Here is an 18,830-nt window from a genome sequence, read left to right as displayed (position 1 = left end):
TCCCCCAAGGCAGTAGCCACCCCCCCCGCCACCGTCCTTGAAGGGGCTCTCACCCCAGGCCCCTTCAGTCCTCAGTGCCTCCCGTGCAGTCTGTCAGGACACGCGGCTGGCCGCTGGGGCGCGGCGACGGCCCCTCCTGCTTTGGAGGGCGAGGGCAGCGCTGACCCTGCTGGAGGGGGGGCCAGGCGGGAGGAGTCCAGGTCATGGGGGGGTGTGTGTGCGTGGCCACGTGGCTGCAGCGCTGTGCGGTGGCATGGAGGAGGACCTCGGGCCTCAGGTGTGCATGCCTCCTCTGAGCGCACAGGGCACCCACCAGCGGAGAGAGACGGGCCCGTGGCTCGGACGACGGCCAGGGGGCGGAGTGCTTTGCGGGCGGTCCTGAACGATTAGGGCTCGAGTCAGTGCGTTGTGAGAGCGAGCTGCCCGAGGACGGGTCTGCAGAGCCACGTAGCTTTGCGTTCCGTCTCCTCCCTCTTTGCAGTTGGTGTGCCTGGGCGAGTGGCGGTCAATCCCCTGCTGGCTGGAGAACCTGGAATGGCCCCCAAACCAGCCTCCCCTGTCGGAGGGCCAACCCAGGTATGGCCCCCACCCACACCGGCACCGTGTGGGGCCCGGGCCCCTCCTTCGCCCTAGGAAGTTGTTTTTCAGAAGCTGCTTGTTGGGGGGACGGTTGTGGTATTTAATGGTGGTGTCGACGTACACGCTTTGAAAGCACATCATCCCTCTGAATCCCAGAATTTGACTTTAAAAACACATTTCACAGCAAAGGAGGTCGGGTTTCACGATTGCAGAAATCCTCTTCCACGTTTTATGTTCTCGTATCTGTCTCCCGGACGTTAGAAATCTCACCGTGTCTGGAGAAACGCTCTTCAGTCAGAGACGCACTCCGAGGCACACAGACGCCTCCTTCCTGTGGCGGTCTGCCGTAGAAGGGGACGCGGGTGTCTCGGTCGCCATGTGCGAGGGACACCACGGGGCTTGGCGAGACCAGGCCTTGGGCCTCAGTGACCATTTTTAACACTGTTTCCCACGAAGGAGGAGAAGAGCAGACTTCTGAAAGAGCGACTGGACCAGATCTACTTTGTCAACGAGCGGCGCTGCTCGCGAGCCCCCGTCTACGGCAGAGATTTGCTGCGGATTTGTTCCGTGGTCGGCCGAGAACAGACAGCTTGGCCTGGGGCTTCTGACAGCAGTCAGCGGAGGGGGGCCGGGCCAGCGAGCGCTTACACGTCTCCCTCAAATGGTCAGAAGGACCTGATCTTGACGCTGGCCCAACGGCAAGCCTGCCTGCAGGATGTCATCGACAGGTAGGCAGCCTGCGTGGGTCCCTGTGCTTCGCCCCCCTCCGTGGGCTCCCGCGGGCCTCCAGCACCGCTTGTCCTCCTGCGTGGAGTCTGTTCCCTTCAGCTTCTCCGCGAGCTAGTCTCAGACGTCTGCCTTGAATCATTTTCTGGGTCTTCATCTTTGGCACCGACAGGTCTCTCCACCCTCCGGGAAGGCTGTGTGTCCTCGGGTGGCTTTCTTTTCCCCGGGACAGCACTTGGGTGAACGTTGGCTGGCCTGGGTGCATTCTGGGTGCGTGGAACAGACCACTCTGTGGTTGATGAGTTTCTCCATGTTGTTCTTTTAAAGTAACGTTTTATTTAAAAACCACATGGACGGGGCGCCTGGGCGGCTCAGTCGTTAAGCGTCTGCCTTCGGCTCGGGTCATGGTCCCAGGGTCCTGGGATCGAGCCCCGCGTCGGGCTCCCTGCTCCGCGGGAGGCCTGCTTCTCCCTCTCCCACTCCCCCTGCTTGTGTTCCCTCTCTCGCTGTGTCTCTCTCTCTCTGTCAAATAAATAAATAAAATCTTTAAAAACCACATGGGAAACTTCACATTGCACGATGAGAAACATGTATTTAAGAGCTAAACTCAGAAACTAGCTTTAGGTGAGAAAACAAAAACGGAGATGCCACTGGGCCAGCCCCGCCCCCTGCCCCGCGTGCATCTTGGCTTCCTCTTTGCCCCACCTGGAGTGTCGGCGCTGTTTGTGCTCTGTTCCCTGCTTTGGGCGCAGGTCAGGTCCAGCCTGAGGATGGGTCTTCGTCCCTCCTCTGCTCCATGCACGTGGCCGAGTGTCTACCGTGGGGACCGGGAGTGCTCCTGTGGCCCAGCTTGCATCCACCGCCTTAGCGCGCAGAGCCCGCCTGCTGCCCTAAAGCTCTGTGCTCCGCCAGGTCGCCCCTCCCCACGGAACCCTGGTAACCAGCCACCTCTTCGCATCCCCGTAGCGGTGCCTTTTCCAGAGCCATATAGGCTGCGGACTCTTCGGATGGGCTTCCTTCTCTTAGCGAGGGCGGTGAAGGTTCCTGCACAGCTCTCTGTGGCGTGACAGCCATTTCTTTTTAGCTCCCAGTAGTGCTTCCCTGTCTGGATGGGCCAGTCTGTCCATCACGTACTGGAGAACATCTTGGTTCCTTCCAAGTTTCGGCAGTCACGGATGAAGCTGCTGTAAACGTCCACGTGTAGGTGTTCGTGTGAACGTAAATTTCAGTTCATTTGAATAAAAGCCAGAAGCGTGATTGTCAGATCATCTGGTGCAAGTGTGTTTCGCTTTGTAAGAGAAGGTCAAGCAGACCAGCCGAGCGGCTGTGCCCCTCTGCGTTCCCAGCAGCAGTGAGCGAGAGCCCCTGTGGCCCCTCGTCCTCGTCACGTCTCTGCGGTCCGTGCTGTGGGTTCTGGCCGTTCTGACGCATGTGCAGTGGTGTCCCGTGGCTGTTGTAATCTGCATTTCCCTGAGGACGTACCACGCGGAGCCTGTTTCCGTAGCTTTTGCCACGTGCGTCTCTTCTTTGGAGAGGTGTCCGCTAGGGTCTTTGGCCCATTTTTTAAATGGGTTTTCTCATCGTTGTGTTTTAAGAGTTCTTTGTGTGTTTTGGATGGCAGTCCTTTGTCAGAGGTGTCTTTCACACTTTCTCCTCATCTGTGGCTTGTCTTCTCGTGTCATTGGCTTTCACACGGCGAAGTGTTTAGGTTTGGTGAAGTCCAGCTCTCCGTCCTCCCACGGGCCGTGCCATCGGGGTTGGGCCTGGAAAGTCATCTTTGACTGTCCCTCTCTCCGGGCCCTGGTCACCCGGGCTCGCCCTGCGTCCTCTTCCAGGGCTCCCTTGTCTGCATTTCACTTTAGATCTACGGTCCAGTCTGAGCTGATGTTTGTGAAGGGACTAGGTCTATGTCTAGATTCATTTTTCCCCCATTTAAAGAATCTCGTATTTCAGAAAATCTTCAGATGTACACAGGCAGAATGATGCAGTGAGCCCCAGGGCACCCAGAGCACCTTCAGCACTCACGGTCTTGTTTCACCTGTTGACTGCCCCGAAGCACAGACTGTTTGCAACAAGTTCCGGACAAACACGAGTTCCTGTATCAGATTTCGTTGTGCTCTGAAAGGAACACAGTCAGTGTACCATTATCACACCTAAAAAAAGAACAGTTTTTAATACCGTTAAGTGTCTGTCCCGCACGCACAGTTTTGGTCGTCTCTTGAACGTTTCTGTGGTTCACGTCAAAATCACATGAAGTGAATACGTAGCAGTTGCTGGTACATGTCGTGTAGCTCCTAATCTGTAGGTTGTGCTTCTAGCTCGCCTTTTTTTTTCCTCTTGCAATTTATTTGTTGAGGAAACCTGGTGGTTTTCCCTGTAGAATTTCCCAGAATCTGGATTTGCTGAATCGGTTGCTCAAGGTATAATCTGACATGTTCCTTTGTCCCCTGTGTTGTCTGTAAATTGCTGGATTCAGAGGCTTGATCAAATTTATGTTGGTTGGTGGTTATTTGGGGTTTCTTGTGTAGCGCCGTTAGGAAGCCGGGATGTCTGGCTGAGTCTTTCACGTTCGCGTGTTTGCGTGTGGGTGTCCACTTGCCCCAGCACCGTTTGTTGAGAGATCGTCTCTGCTCTGTGGGGAGAGCTGACGTGACTGTCCCTGTCTCCGGGCCTCCGTCCTGTCTGCTGGCCTGTTCCCTCACCAGCACCGCGTTGTCTCGATGATCCCTGGGCCTTTGCAGCGAGACTCAGTGCTGGGCAGTGTCCCTCCTCCAGCTTTGTTCTCGTTCAGTACTGTGTGGGTTCTCGTTCTGGCCTGTGGCTTTTCCATGTTAGCCTTAGGTTCAGCGTGTTGGTAATCTACGGAGTAATTGGCTGAGGTTTGGATTAGGATTACACCAAATGTTTAGGTCAGGTCAGGGAGAACGGACATGTTGGCCGTGTAGACTCTTCACATCAGTGAACGTGGACTTGCTCTCCATTTACTTAGTGCTTTGATTTTGTCCACCCACGTTTTGGGGCTAGATGGCCTTGTTGTTTGCATGTGGTGGGGAGCAAGTCAGGGAAAGGCAGCTTGAGCTGACCTCCAGAGCGAGGCTGTCCTGGCGTGGGTGGCGTCCAGAGGTCTGGAGGGCGTGTGTCATGTGCTGTAATGGCCCGTCCGAGTCGTCCTTGTGCTGCTCTCAGCAGGGCCCTTCCTGCTAAGTCTGGCTTCCCTGCTGGTGGCACGTGGCTGTACCAGCTCTGGGGTTCGTATTTTCCCCCCAGGCCATCCTGGAGACACAGCACCTGCACCCCCGATTCCCATCAGAGCACTCGAGTAGCGTGGGGGACGCGCCGTCTCTGTGCCCTTCCCTGCAGCCTCGGGGCACCCTGCGCTGGTTGTTTCCGTCTGGGTGGTGGTCGTTGGCCAGGACTGGCGGGACCCCCTCCCGCGGTTGCTGTGACGGGTGGTGTGGGCCAGCAGCCATGCCACCCCGGTGGTGGCTGTAATCAGGCACCCGGCTTTTCTGACCGCTCGCCGTTGGAAGGTTCTGCCCGCTTCCTTCTTGAGCTGTCGTTCCTGAGACGGGCTGCTGGTGCAGATGCGTGGGCGGCGCGTGTGACATGGAGCTTTCTGCTTCCCAGGGTGGTCTGTGTGATCCCCCCGGTGGTGGCTGCGCCCCCGTCCTTGTGGGTGGCGAGGCCGCCGTCCCTCTACAGCCGCAGGCTGAGGACCCTGCGGCACTGCCTGAGAGAGCACACGGCTCCCTACGCGCAGCAGCTGCGGCGGATGACGGCCCTGCGCTCCCTCCGGTTTCCTGAGCTCAGATTGGTGCAGTTTGACTCAGGTACGGCGGGGTTCCCGTCCGCGCTGGCCTGGAGGTGGGCCTGCCTGGCCCTGGGTTTTGAGAGACCCGATGTTGTTCCCCCGTAGGGAAGCTCGAAGCTTTGGCCATCTTACTTCAGAAGCTGAAGTCTGAGGGGCGTCGAGTGCTGATCTTGTCACAGATGGTTCTCATGCTGGACATTTTAGAAATGTTCTTGAACTTCCATTACCTCACCTACATCAGGATCGATGAAAACGCCAATAGCGAGCAACGGCAGGTAAGGAAGAGGGGGTTTGCCCTGGTCCCGTGGACGGTGCGGTGTTGTTCGCGTGCATCTGCTCTCTCTGCCCTGGCTTCTCAGAGCCGTGTGAGCGCTGGGCCGTGTTCGGCCCTTCCGAACGAGGGGAGCGGCCGCTCCACGTCCTTGGGCACGAACAGGTCTGCAGCTCGTGCGTCCTGTGACGGGGCGACCTGCGGCCGTGGGGGGGCCGGTCGGGGCGCTGCAGGCGCGGCCAGGGGGTGAGAGCGTGGGCGCAGCCCCCACGAGGCACGCTGCGAGAAACGCAGGGCACGTGGCGTGCCCCCCGTCACTTGTCAGGTTGGCCAAGGTGTGTCGCTTGGGTCAGCAGCGCGAGATGGGTGATCTCACGCCCTCCCGGCCGGGGCAAAGCCGCACAGCCTTCTCGGAGCCAGGCGGACGGTGCGGGGCTCCACCGCTCCCCCTGGAGCCGCACGCTGGGTCGCTGGGTCGTGCGGGCGCCGTGCTGCTGGGCGGCGCCGTCCTGAGCGGCCGTGGGCTGGACTGCACGGTGCCCGTGAGCGCGCTCAGGACGGGATGTGGCGGCACAAGCAGACGGCCCGCCGGAAGCAGGCTGCTGGCCCGTGCGAGCCCACGCGCGCACCGAGAGGGCCCGGAAGGAGGTGCAGCGTGGGGCTGGCGGACGGGCTTCCTGGGCAGTGATGCAGCGGATCACACGCGGACTCCCCGGGACAGTCGGGTTTGGTGCTGAGATCGCCGCAGAGAGCAGCGCTCCCAGGAGGCTGAGAGCCTCTCTCGGGCCTGTTCCCTGCTCCCTCAGCCTTACTCCCGGGCCTTTTGCTGTGAAGGCCCCGGCATTGCCTGAGGGTACAGGACCGAGCACACGTCCCTCCCCAGGAAGACTCTGTGTTCTCCTGGGGCCTACGGGTTGAGCTGACAGTCCACGTCCGGTGGGAGCTGACGTCTTCCTCTCGTCAGCGAGGCCTGGCGAGTGCAGAGTGGGGGGCGTCTGTGATCAGTGAGCGAGAGACGGCCAGACGTGTGCTCCTGGCTGGTAGGCGTCAGAATATGCCCCAGCTGTGCCCGCTTCGACCAGGGGGGCCAACCCGAGAGCTTTGCTTCGTCTTAGGAGCTGATGAGGAGTTTCAACAGAGACCGGAGGATTTTCTGCGCGATTCTGTCGACGCACAGCCGCGCCACAGGAGTGAGCCTGGTGGAGGCCGACGCGGTCGTGTTCTACGACAACGACCTGAACCCCGTGATGGACGCCAAGGCCCAGGAGTGGTGCGAGCGGATCGGGAGGCGCAAGGACGTCCACATCTACAGGTGAGGGTGGCGGGCGCGACACGGGGTCCGTGGAGGCGTGGGGACGGGAGGTGCTGCTGGAGCTCAAGTGCACGCTGCAGCTTGTTCCAGAAGTTTCTGCTGCGTCGTTTGTTTTTTCTGAGGCAGACTGCTTGCTGCTCTCTCTGTTCTTTCTTTAGGCCCGACATTTGCTCAGTTTATAATTAGTTTGCTTGAAACTGATCGAATTACGTTGCTTAGACCCAGCTTGCTGTGCACTCGACACGTGTCTGTCGTACTTCTTCTGCGGCACCGGACCCTCAGAAGGGCGGCTTGTATTTCAGTGTTTCAGTTGCTCTCTGGCGTGAGTTGTCTGTCAGTAAAATAACGACTGAAAGACCTCAAATCTGTGGGCGCTGCCTCTGGACACAGAGGACCGCTGGCCCCGCACATAACCGGGGAAAGCGGAGGAGCCTCTCCCGGGTATTTCTGAACTTGCTGAAGCATCTGGCATGGTGGTGTGATAACAGCGGGTCTCCGATATGTGCCAGCACCCGACGGCCCTGCCCCCCGTGCGTGCTGGCGTGTGTGCGGCGGGCACCGTGGGCGAGGCCCCCACCTGTGTAGGTGACCACTTGCTCCTTCCATCGAGGCTGAATTTAAGTAGCTGTGTTACTGTGTCTCTGAGGTTCGGGGAGAAGTATTCCTCAGAGACAGAAGTTGGTAACGTTTGCTGTATGTCTTCCCACGCGTCCTTCTGATTGTTCAGTGGCTCACGCGACAGTCTCGTTAATGCCCTCTTCTCCCAGCGGCACATCGCCAGTTTGTCTCCGTGCTGGTAAACTTCAGTCTGTGCACCGTGTATGTTGTGTGAGCAGTGTTTTCCTGAGTGATGCTTTCAGCAGTTACTGAAATCGTTGACCCTTTAGCGGTTACTCGCCAAAAATGGGAAAACTATTTTACTCTTAGTAACCATAATCCACAACTCAGGAACAGTCTTGGCAGTGAAGGTGCAGGACGTGTAGGAAACGAGAATCAAATTGTGCAAAACGTGGTAAGATGTGAGTTGGAGACTGAGCTGTGTTCTGGGACAGGAAGACCTGGTGCGTTAAGTGTCCTCCCCCTGAAGCGATGTTAACATGCGGAAGAGTTTTCAGGAAAGCTGTCATGGGGGTTTGTGTACGTGCGTGCATGTGTACCCGTGAGTGGATAAAGTGGGTTTTATTCTTGCTTATTTTCAAAGATTTTATTTATTTGAGAGGGAGACAGAGTGCACACACATACATGCACGAGTGGGAGGAGGAACAGAGGGAGAAGCAGGGAGCCCGACGTGGGGCTTGATCCCAGGACCCTGCAATCATGACCTGAGCCGAAGGCAGATGCTTAACCAACTGAGCCACCCAGGCGCCCCTCCAAATACCCTTTAAAAACCACTTTATCCAGGGGCGCCTGGGTGGCTCAGTCGGTTAAACATCTGCCTTCAGCTCAGGTCGTGATCCCAGGGTCCTGGGATCGAGCCCCTCATCGGGCTCCCTGCTCGGTGGGAAGCCTGCTTCTCCCTCTCCCACTCCCCCTGCTTGTGTTCCTTCTCTCACTGTGTCTCTCTCTGCCAAATAAATAAATCAAATCTTTAAAAAAAAAAAGTGTATTTGGAGTGAAGGGTAGCTGATAACGGCCAACAGACATGCTGACAGGGTTGCAGCGGAGAGGCGTGGGGGAAGGCTCGTCGTCGGGGGCGAGCAGTGAACAGCGCGAGCGTGAGCCAGCAGGGTGCAGGTCGTTTAATGCTTGTTGCTGACACCGTGGACCGTGAGGAAGAGCTGGGGTCGGAGTGCTGTGCCCGCTTTACGGCCCGAACCCCGGCCCCCAGGGTTGGGCACGCAGGTGTGGAAACAAAGCAGCGGTCTCAGCGTAGTATTGAGGAGATGGTACCTGTGGCTTGAAGGCATTACCTTAGCCAAACAGAAAAGCTTGGAGGGAAGGAAAGGCAGACATACCTGACTGCAGTAAAATGAGAACTTAAGTTTTGGTTTTGCAAGAAAATTCCATAAACAAAGCTAACGCACAAATAATAGTTTGGGGCAATTATTAGCAATTCTCACAACAGACAGAGGGTTAGATAGCTCTTAGAAGTTGAGAAGAAAGGTAAATGAGCCCTTCTTTGAGAAAGGGGGGAGGCACCCGAGCGTCCGAACGGGCCAGTCCAGCTGCCCCCACGTTTGGTGGGACGCCCAGGCGCGGAGGCGGAGAGGAGGGAGCTGCGTGTGTGATGGCCTTCGTTACGCGCCCAGACGGGCCGAGGGAGCGCCTACCCCCGACCGGGGCCGTGGGGTGGTTGCACTGTTTTGACATCAGGTTGTCAGGGTCTGCTGAACTGGAGATGGTGCGTGCCCTTTGTCCCCGGCATTTCCCTCCAGGGAGCCCGGCCCGTGGCGTCACTAGCTTGTTCACCCGGCACAGCGGGAGCCAGAGAACGCCCGTGCTTGGGGTGCAGCCGTACCTGGGCATCGAGCAGCCGCTGGAACCGTGCCGCCAGGCCCCCCGCACCCCGACTGCCCGTGGTGGCGTGCTTCCAGGTGCCCGTTCGTTACCGTGTGCATGTCTGTGTTTTGTAGGCTTGTGAGCGGGAACTCCATCGAAGAGAAGCTGTTGAAAAACGGAACCAAAGACTTGATCCGGGAAGTGGCCGCTCAGGGCAATGACTACTCCATGGCCTTCCTGACGCAGGTACCCGCCGGAGGCCTGCAGTCCTCCTGGTTGCTGCGTGGTGACGGGGGCGGGGGGGGGGGGGGGGCTGGCGCGTGCGGATGAGGAGTTGCTCGGCGGTTTCCCTGGGATGCAGTCTGATGCTCAGGTCAGGCGCTGGCCCGTTTTCAGCTGAACACTAATGTGCGTTTTGTGTGCAGCGGACCATCCAGGAGCTGTTTGAGGTATGTTCTCCCACCGACGACGCCGGCTTCCCAGTGAAGGCAGAGGAATTCGTGGTCCTCTCTCAGGAGCCTTCTGCTACAGAAATCATCGCACCCAAAATTGCAAGACCTTTCATTGAGGTGAGGACAGATCGCCTGCCCTGGAGGTCACAGAGGATTTGCCGCACCTGCTGTGGGCCCTGAGCACCCTGCCCGCTCTGCAGGCCCCCCTCGCCCAGCCCTGGCACACCCTGCCTGCCCACTTTCTTTCTCTTATGGGCATTTTCGTCTGGAAAAGCAGGTAAGCAGAGTGGAGAGTCTGAGGGCCTCAGGCACCTGCTGCCCAGCGCAGCGGCCATCCCTGTCCTACCGGCTCTTCCCGAGCTACACTGCCTCCCCTGAGCCGTAGCGAGCGGCTGGTGGCGTGGAGCGCCTCGCCTGTCCTGTCTGCCCGGCCCGGCCCGGCCCCGCAGCCTGCTGTCTCGGCTCCTGTCTGAGAGGCGCCCTGTGTGCGAGTGCAGGTGCACACCCGCGTCTGAGGACAGTGCAGAGGAGGACGTGAACGATCTGGTTAAATAAAATACTGCCTCTTACACGTTCAGCGTGGGAGCTAGAGGTGCTAGATTACGTGGCTCGTGCAGTTCCGCTTTCGGGTAGCGCTGCCGTGTAGACGCACCGTAGAGCCGCTCTTGGGGCCACGTGCCCTCCTGCCCTGCCTCGTGGAGTAGCCTGGCTACGGCTCCCCCCAGGACTCCGCCTGCCCCTTGGCCTGCCTCAGGGCGGCGGCTTCCCCCTCCTTCCTGGGTGTCGGTTTCCGGGCTCTTGGCCTTGTAGGGACCCCAGTGTCCTGGGCTTCTTCCCGCGCCCTTGCCCGTGGTAGGAGGCTGCACTAGGTCCCCTGTGGCGCCTCTCCACCCCCGTCCCCGTCCCCGCGCCCTTGGTGAGGAGGACTTGCCGCAGCCTTGGCTGATTTGAAAGTTCTCATTTGGTTGAGAAGTAATAAATGTGTGAGGTAAAGCCTTTGAGAATTTATCATGGAAAGCAAGTGTCCCTCACCAGACCCTCCCTCTCTGCTTAGCGATGACCACTTGATGCGGTTCCTCCTGGAGTTTCCCGTGTACGATGACCCCACACACAGACACCTTGTGACTCCCTCTGCATCCGGAGGGACAGATAGATCAACCCTGTTCTTTTAAAAATAGGTGTTATGTGTGCGAGGTTAAAAAGAAAAAGTCCGTTGTCTCCCAGAAATGATGATCTCTCCACTGAAAGTCTCGCACGTGTCCTGGGAGAGAGAGGGTGGCAGGAGGATGTGTTCTTGCGGAACGTGGTGTTCTGCGTGCGGTTGTCTTGGGGACACGTGCGTACCACCAGCTCAACACACAGCTGCTGTCCACGTGTGTTTGTTGAATGTCCTGCCGTGTGTCGGGCATGTTCTAGGCAGGAGGGACCTAGTGTTGACTAAAACACGCAGTGTGGCCCCGTCGCCCCCACTGTGAAGCCTACGCTCTAGTAAGAGGAGAGACTGGAGGCCAGTGGACGAGTAGAACACGGGCTGTCCTTGCTGCGGTGGCGAGCAGTGCTGAAGGCCCCCGCACACAGCGCACGATGTCCCGGGAGGGGCGGCAGGGGTCAGCAGGGGATGGGGGGTAAGGGCGGTGGGGCCTGGCCGCGTTCTTAAAAACGGCCCTCTGGCTCTGTGCCGTCTGGAATGTGGGGGCCGGAGCAGAGGGCCGTGGCGGGCGTGGGCAGAGCCGCCACGCACGGAGCAGCGGTACCAGGATGGCGTCCCGACGTCCGGGGCGCCGGGGACGTCTCCAGCAGGGGTGATGCTCTTGAGAGGATTCGTGCATGAAAATGGCTTCTGGTGAAAGTTTCGCTGAAGCACAAGAACCTCCTGAGAAGCACCCGCGTCACAGAGAATCAGCTAGAGAGGGCGCCCCAGGGAAAGCCCCCAGAAACCGCCTGCCCCCTCACCACTCCCGTCCGCCAGGGCTGCTCTTCTGCCTCCTGACCACCAGCATGGGGCTGCCCGTGCGGGTCTGGCTTCTGGCTGAGCCTCCGCTCCTTGGGTCATCGTTTTCCTCCTCTGGCCCACCATCTGTGTTTGAGCCGTGTGTCTGTGAATATCTTCTGTGTGTCTCTTGGCAGACGCACCAATGCGTCTCTGCTAACTTTTGGGTAGTGCACCTTAGGGTGGGGCCCTGGGGTCATCAGGGAGCGTGCGTGTGACCCACCGGGGCTGCCAGGCCATTTTCCAAGCTGGCCAAGCCTCTCCATCCTCTCTCAGCCGCATAGGACTTGAGACGTGGGGTGTCGTTCCCAGCAGTGTGTTGGCGGACGTCCCCGTGTCTCTGGTTGGATTTGCCTTTGCTGTCGGCCCATGAATTTGTGTCTCTGCACGTTTGTAGCAGAAGTGTGTGCTCACGTCTTTTCCCCTTGTTTGGTTAACCGAGCTGTTGCTTTGCCTCAGCGGTTTGTTGGCGTTCTTTCTGTGTTCTGGACGGATATGTGTAGGATACCTTCCTGTGTTCTGCAGTCTGCCTTTTGGAATGCTTTCAGGGAGCAGGGGCTCTGGATTCTGAAGGTTGCTGAGAGACGTTCTCCTGGCCCCGGGTCGTCAGGACGTCCTCGCTTCTTTTCCTCCGGGTGCTTCAGTGGTGAACCTTTGTACTTAGACATGCAGTCTGTGTGTAGCGTGAGGTCGGGTTACATTTTAAGATTGCCGATTTTGCCAGGTCGCCAAGAAAAGAGGTTGTGCAGCTCGTAATCGACACCTGGTAACCGGAGACGGTGGAGTTGTGCCCGATGCGTGAGTGTGCGCTCCACACCCACCCGCGCCTGTCAGGCCTGAGCCCCGGGCTGTGGGAAGGCGCCTCCTTCCTTCCACTGGTGTTTCTTGATCCGCGGTGGTGCCGACTGTCACACAACGCCTGTCGTCTGCGGGCTCGGCTTTGGCAGCCGTGGCGTGGGGTCGTTTGTCTCCTGTTAATGCCGCGGACAGCGGCCTGTGTCTCGTGCACCGTGAGACTCGTTCTCATCCGTCAGAGCCGTGGCTGCGACGCGTGTTGGTTTGAGGTTGAACGAGGTGCCCCGTCCTGCTCTGTCCTCGGGGTTGGGAGCTTCGTGGGATGGCAGCACGTGGCTCTTTCCCCGGGCTTGCTGTCCAGCGTGGCCATGAGCTGCTCACACTCATTCTCTGCACCGCCCCCCCCCCCCCCCCCCCCCCGGTGCTTCCTTGTCCGGGCCAAGCAGGGCGTGAACGAGAGCGCGTTACCGCTGGGGGCTGCGCGTCGAGTGACGTGGGTCTCGCTGGTGCTACGTAGGGCAGCTCCTTCTCAAAACCCCGTAATTTAAAAATATGTGAAAGTAATATGAATATGTAATCTCTTAGGCCCTCAAGAGCATCGAGTACCTGGAGGAGGACGCCCAGAAACCCGAGGGGGAAGCCGTGCTGGGGTCGTCCGGCTCTGACAGCCCGAGGTGGAGCGAAGAGCCGACGCAGCTGGAGGAGTTAGCGGACTTTATGGAACAGGTGTGGGAGCTTTCGGTTCTGTGCTTCAGCTTCGTTTTTTTCCATACACCTTGATGCTTTAAACATTTATTCCTTCTGTGAAATTTTGCTTGGTTGCTGAGTAAGAACGATCACTTTCTTGATTCAAGTGTTGGCGGGGGTCATACGAGGACCTTAACTTTCGTTAACTTGCTGTTAACCCTGTTCAAACAATGATTTCTGAAACAGCTTACACCCATTGAGAAATATGCTCTGAATTACCTGGAATTGTTCCACACGCCTACTGGCCCCGAGAAAGAGGGGAACAGCGAGGTAAGGGCGGGCTCAGCTTTCAGAGTCAAATTTGGCCTGAAGTAAATGTGACTTGCGTGGAGTTAGAGGCATAAAAACCAAACCCACCAGTGTAGAAGCAGATTGAAAGTGGAGCAGTTCGGCGCTTGATGGAGGGTTATGTGTTGGGGGCGGGCAGGGGTCCAGGGCACGTGGACCCGTAGCTGGGACGGCTCGTGACAGCGCGAGCCAGGGGCAGGCTGGGTCGCGGCGGGTGGGGCCTGCTGCGGCCGAGTCTCAGGGCCCCTCTCCGTGGCCTTGCCGCCAGGATGCCGTACTGACTGCCGTGAGGGAGTGGGAGGCCCGGAACGCCAGGGCCCTGCGGGAGAGGGAGACGCAGGCGCTGCAGGAACGGGAGCAGGAGCAGCTTCTCACCTACACGCGGGAGGACGCCTACAATGCGGTATGCGGGGCCCAGCATCCCGTGCGTTTCCACGGGACGAAGCTCTTCTCCAGGTCTGACAGCCATCGTGTGATGCTTGACCCTTGGTTGCACATTTCTGGTCACACTTGGGCTTCTCCCTGAATGTGGTTAAATGGTGTCGTAGGTACTTTGAAGACCTACTAAGCACACAGGTAGATAGCTGGTGCATCTGAGGTCATGCCGCACTGAAACGCTGCCCCTCCCCTGCAGGAGTACGTGTGTGAAGGTGCCGACGGGCAGATGGAAGTCATGCCGGTGAGTGCCCGTCTGCCTGAGTGTCGGGGTGGCTGCCCTCCCTGAGGTGCACAGCTCACGGCTCTCCCTTCTCCACGCAGCTCTGGACACCGCCCACGCCCCCCCAGGATGACAACGACATCTACGTGGACCCGGTCCTGTGTCTCACGTACGAAACCACGCCCATCCCAGAGTCCAAGCTGCCTCCCGTGTACGTGAGGAAGGAGCGCAGGCGGCACCGCACGGACCCCTCAGGTGCGCACCCTGCGGCCAGGCTTGCGGTCCGCTCGCTTTGTGCTCACGGGCGGGGGGAGCTTTAGGCTTACGGTCCGCTTGGCGTCAAAGCAGGAGAGTAGGTGTGTGTCCACTGAGGCTCCTTGGTGACCGGCCTCCTCGGGTGTCCTCCTTGTCCTCGTTTCCTCGCTCGCGAAGGCAGAGTCCTCGTTCATTGACAGCCTCGCTGAGAAAGGCTCTCTGTCCAGTTGCAGGCAGGAAGAAGAAGCAGCGTCACGGGGAGCCGGTCGTCCCTCCTCGCTCGCTGTTTGACCGTGCAACACCCGGCATGTTGAAAATGCGACGGGAGGGGAAGGAGCAGAAGAAGAACATCCTGTTAAAGCAGCAAACACAGTTTGCCAAGCCTTTGCCGACTTTCGCCAAACCAACGGCTGAGTCGGGCCCAGACAACCCTGAGTGGCTCATCAGCGAGGACTGGGCGCTGCTGCAGGTGAGCACGGCCCACAGTCCACGTCCTGTGCCCTCCCGTCCACGTCCTGTGGTCGCAGTCCTCGGGAGAGTGTGTGCACTTGCGGATGCAGCTGGTTGACCCGTGGTACCTGAAACCCGGTCCCGTAGGCCGTGAAGCAGCTCCTGGAACTGCCTCTGAACCTCACCATCATGTCCCCGGCCCACACGCCCAACTGGGACCTCGTCAGCGACGTCGTCAACTCCTGCAGCCGCATCTACCGCTCTTCCAAGCAGTGCCGGAGCCGCTACGAGAACGTGCTCATTCCCAGGGAGGAGGGGAAGGTGAGGGCAGACCCCTTCCACTCGCGCGACCGCAGATCTCCAGCCCCCAGGGCCCGGTGGAGGCTGGCGAAGGAGTGGCCCCAGGCCTGAGATGCTGCCCGACGTGCCTGGAAAATTCCGGGTGCCGTCTGGAGGCTCCCGTGCCACCTGAGGGCTTGTTCCTACCTTCATTTCATTTTTCTTCCTTTTGTTTCTTAAGACGGTGTCGGGTGAATGAAAGGGTCTTTGTTTGGCTCCCTTGGCTTATTTGGAGAGAAGTCCTGTGCCGTTGTTCTGGGCTCCCACCAGGCCCGTCGGCTGCCACGGTGCTGGGACCAGCTCTGGACCCTGGTCCCGGTTGACTGTGCGCATTGCATAGGCCGAGTGCACAGAGGCTGGGTACTCGGTGTCTTTCCCAGGAAGCCCGCGGTGGCAGCAGCCTGACCCCGCGAGAGCCAGCCCCGCGGACAAGTGCATCTGCTGCGCGGTTTCCACCCGCGAGCCTCTTGCTCCTCTTCGTCTGAGAGGGTCTGTTTCTGTTTGTCCCTCTGCTGTCCTCACCGCTTCCCTTTCTCGCCACTTGCCCATCTGCCTGTTCTCCGGAGAATGTCCGAGTCCTGTGCACAGAAGGGGTGCGTGCATGGCGGGCTGCTAGCGTCGACAAGGGTCCCCGGAGCCCCCTGCCTATGACAGACGGCGCAGGGCAGATGCGGCAGAAGCGCACACGCGGGGCCCAAATGCGAAAATGACCGCTTTTGTCATCATCTGTTTTCGTGTTCCTAAAAACGTTTGTCTTAAAGCATTTATTGGCTTTTTGTTTAAGAACAAAAAAAGCAAGTGTTCCTCACGGTACCACTTGTGGTGCCTTCACCAGCGAGGCTCCGTGGAATCTTCCGTCTGGTCTGTTGCGTGTTGGAAGCACGTGTAGCAGGAGCCATAACGCTAATGTCTAAAAACATGAAGTTGAAGCTCCGTCTTCCGTCATAGCTCAGGGAGAAGCTGATCCAGAGAGAAAGGCAGAAGCGTGTTTATTAGCTGCAAAGGGGACGTAGTGGATGAGTCGGCAAGCAGCCGTGCAGAAGGCCACGTGATGGGGTCAGAGCCAGCCGGGAGGTTGGCGTTTGCAGACACGTGCTGGCTGCCGCGTGTGGGGTGGGACAAGGCAGGAGCCCCCTCCCCGCCGACCATGACCTGGGCTCACCGTCGGGCAGTTGTGTGACCTGCCTGCTCTTGCTCTTGCTCTGCCTTCTCTCCATCACTTTTCTGGGCCACGGGAGTGCTCACAGACGCGGTCCCCTGTTCGTGACCCACCCGTGCCGGTCTCGGTCTGAGTCTCCTCTGACGTGCTGTCCTTGATAGGAAGCCTTCACTTAGCGCAGACGACGTAGGAAGGCGCGTACGCACAGCCCTCCCGTGCGCGGTTCCGACTGTGGAGCAGTTTCCGTCCCGCACGCTGTTTGAGTCCCCGTTCCAGGGCAGTCAGGGCCTGGAGATGCAGGGGAGGGTCCCGGGGAGCACTGTGGCCCAGCTGGGACTCGGTGGCTGACCAGCACGCTTTACGCACAGCGCCGCGGGACTGGAGTGCTGTCGCTGAAGTTCTGTGGGGCACTGAGGTGTCCTGGGAGTGAGCAGGTGCTTGGCCTAGCTGTAGGATTTCGGCTGCAGAAATTACTCAGCTCGGGGGACACCATGACGCCCCGAGAACGAGCTCCCTGCCACCCGGCGCTTCTCCCTTTCCCTGTGCCCTGTGGGCGGAGGCCTGTGGGAGGGCAGCCGCGGCTTGCTCCCGGGCTCTGTCGCTGCCGGAGGTGCGCTGGCTCGGCCCCACTGCCGTGCGACCGTGGGCAATGTGCCTGCGCAGGCGGGGAGTCCTGCTCTGGGCGAGCGCGGGGCTCACACGAGGCGACGTGTGGGGAGGAGCGGTGTCTGCAGGCGGTGTGCGGCAGTGACGCCGCGGCTCGGGAGGAGGCCGCCGGGGTCAGTTGGGACGTTTGAGGTCAGGCCTGCACACAAGCCGCCGTCTGGCTGACACGCTGCCTTGGGTTTTGTCTCAGAGTAAGAACAACCGGCCCTTGCGCACAGGCCAGATGTACGCCCAGGACGAGAACGCCACGCACACGCAGCTGTACACGAGCCACTTCGACCTGATGAAGATGACGGCCGGCAAGAGAAGCCCCCCCATCAAGCCTCTGTATGCTTCCCGCGTCCTCCCCGCCCCTCCCCCGAGACGAGCTGGCGCTGGTCCGCCGGCCGCTCGCACGGCGGGTCCGTCACGCGGCCTTCTGCGGCAGCGCTTTCTGGTCTGCTAACGGTTGTCTCCTCTCCCGCGCTGCAGGCTCGGCATGAATCCCTTTCAGAAGAACCCCAAGCACGCCTCCGTGTTGGCAGAAAGGTAGTTCTGTATTTTCCACCATTGGAAACGATCTCATTTTAGTGTGGTCCGCGAGTCGTGCAGTCTGCGTCCAGGCTGGGCCAGCGGGGGGCCGGCGAGTGCCATGTGTCGTTGCCATGACGAGGGTCTGTCCCTGCCTGCAGGCCGCAGGGGACACGGGCGGACGTGACAGGACTGTGGGAGAGGCTTTGTCCTTTCTCGGCCGTGCCCACCTCTATAATCTGCCGTGTGTTTTATTGGTTCTGCCTTAAAATTAAATCCAGTACGTGGGTGAGCGTACTCGCTTTGAGACTGAGTGAGAGCGAGAAGAGGACCGACGAGAGGATGGGCAGGGAGACGCTGGGTGTGTGAGCAGGTGCCGTGGGCCGACTTGGGAGCTGAGCGTGGGGTGTGCGGGTGTTTGCCGCACATTCTCTGTGCTTTCGGGTGTTTGCTTCACGATGAGGTGGTGGGAACTGCATGTCTAGATGAAGCCCCGGCGCTCATCTGGCTCAAGCCTTCATGGTTGCCCAAGGGAGGGTCTGCAGTAGACCGAGGGCCCTGCTTTCTCCTTACTTGCTCTCAGTGTGGCCCCCAGCAGGGCGCATCTCTGCTGAGACCCCCGACCGCCTCTCCCGGCCACCCTGAGGTGGCCCAAGGCCTGTGCTGCCCATCCGACTCTGGGGGCCTGGACTCCACAGGATGCTCCCTGCCTCACGGCCATGCCCTGCCACTCAGGCCTGGGACGGTCTTCCTGGACGTCTGCGTGGCTCGGGCCCAGGGCCCCCTCACATGTCCCGTCCCCCACCTTGTGGACAGTTGCACCTTGGCCCTGTGTTTCTCTTCACAGCATGGATCGTCTTCGCGTTCTTTGCTCGAGTTGTGTGGTGTCTGGCTGCCTCTGGGTGTAGGGGCTCTGGGTCCTGGAGTATGGGGTGGGCGATGGTGTGTGTTTGTGGATGAAATCAGCGGATTGTTTCACCCAGCTGGCATTTATTGGCAGGCTTCGTGCCTGCCGCCCTGCTGAGCCCAGCGGTTGAGCAGAGAGCAGAAGGCCGTGTTCTTGTTTTCATACCTCCGAGACGCAAACTCAGAGTAATCTTACAGAGGTCGAGGATCCATCCTGCAGGTGGATGGAACAGTCTGGCGGAACCCAGGGCGAGCGGGGCCTGGGGGGAGGAGATGGGGTGTTCCTGCTGGATGTCACCCCAACGTGAGGGGATGTTGGGTTGGCCGTCATGGGTTTGCAGTGTGTGGGGCCAAGGAAGAGGGGTTACAAAGCAGGTCCACAGGACAAGCATAAGGGGGCCTGGGGTTACACCTCCAAGGTGGGGGAGCAGGCAAGCAGGGAGGCAGGTACACTGGGGGCACCGTACTGAGGAGGCT

At 59.5% G+C, this 18,830-nt stretch overlaps 1 protein-coding gene and 1 non-coding gene across 15 annotated transcripts in view; both read left to right on the top strand.

The window, feature by feature from the left end:
- Window positions 1-18,830, top strand: part of EP400 (E1A binding protein p400) — a 98,246-nt gene that overhangs the window by 56,577 nt on the left and 22,839 nt on the right. For 13 of the 14 annotated variants that reach the window (XM_064578166.1, XM_064578165.1, XM_064578170.1 and 10 more), the window contains 16 exons: window positions 482-576; window positions 1,036-1,307; window positions 4,933-5,135; window positions 5,222-5,391; window positions 6,503-6,699; window positions 9,273-9,384; window positions 9,564-9,707; window positions 12,961-13,101; window positions 13,309-13,392; window positions 13,679-13,813; window positions 14,045-14,089; window positions 14,170-14,323; window positions 14,551-14,792; window positions 14,921-15,094; window positions 17,128-17,264; window positions 17,409-17,465. In XM_064578166.1, coding sequence (XP_064434236.1) covers window positions 482-576; window positions 1,036-1,307; window positions 4,933-5,135; window positions 5,222-5,391; window positions 6,503-6,699; window positions 9,273-9,384; window positions 9,564-9,707; window positions 12,961-13,101; window positions 13,309-13,392; window positions 13,679-13,813; window positions 14,045-14,089; window positions 14,170-14,323; window positions 14,551-14,792; window positions 14,921-15,094; window positions 17,128-17,264; window positions 17,409-17,465 — 2,362 coding nt within the window. The remainder of the gene's footprint in view (window positions 1-481; window positions 577-1,035; window positions 1,308-4,932; window positions 5,136-5,221; window positions 5,392-6,502; window positions 6,700-9,272; window positions 9,385-9,563; window positions 9,708-12,960; window positions 13,102-13,308; window positions 13,393-13,678; window positions 13,814-14,044; window positions 14,090-14,169; window positions 14,324-14,550; window positions 14,793-14,920; window positions 15,095-17,127; window positions 17,265-17,408; window positions 17,466-18,830) is intronic. The other variant, XM_064578162.1, reaches the window with a different exon arrangement.
- On the top strand, window positions 6,185-6,314 carry LOC123853340 (small nucleolar RNA SNORA49). The gene has a single exon (XR_006793113.1). It is a non-coding gene; the product is annotated as a small nucleolar RNA SNORA49 (small nucleolar RNA).

Source organism: Mirounga angustirostris, unplaced genomic scaffold, assembly GCF_029215605.1.
Source record: "Mirounga angustirostris isolate CCGP_5_RB_7025 unplaced genomic scaffold, mMirAng1.0.hap1 SCAF_14, whole genome shotgun sequence".
NCBI lineage: Eukaryota > Metazoa > Chordata > Mammalia > Carnivora > Phocidae > Mirounga > Mirounga angustirostris.
This window is presented reverse-complemented; position numbering and strand designations above follow the sequence as displayed.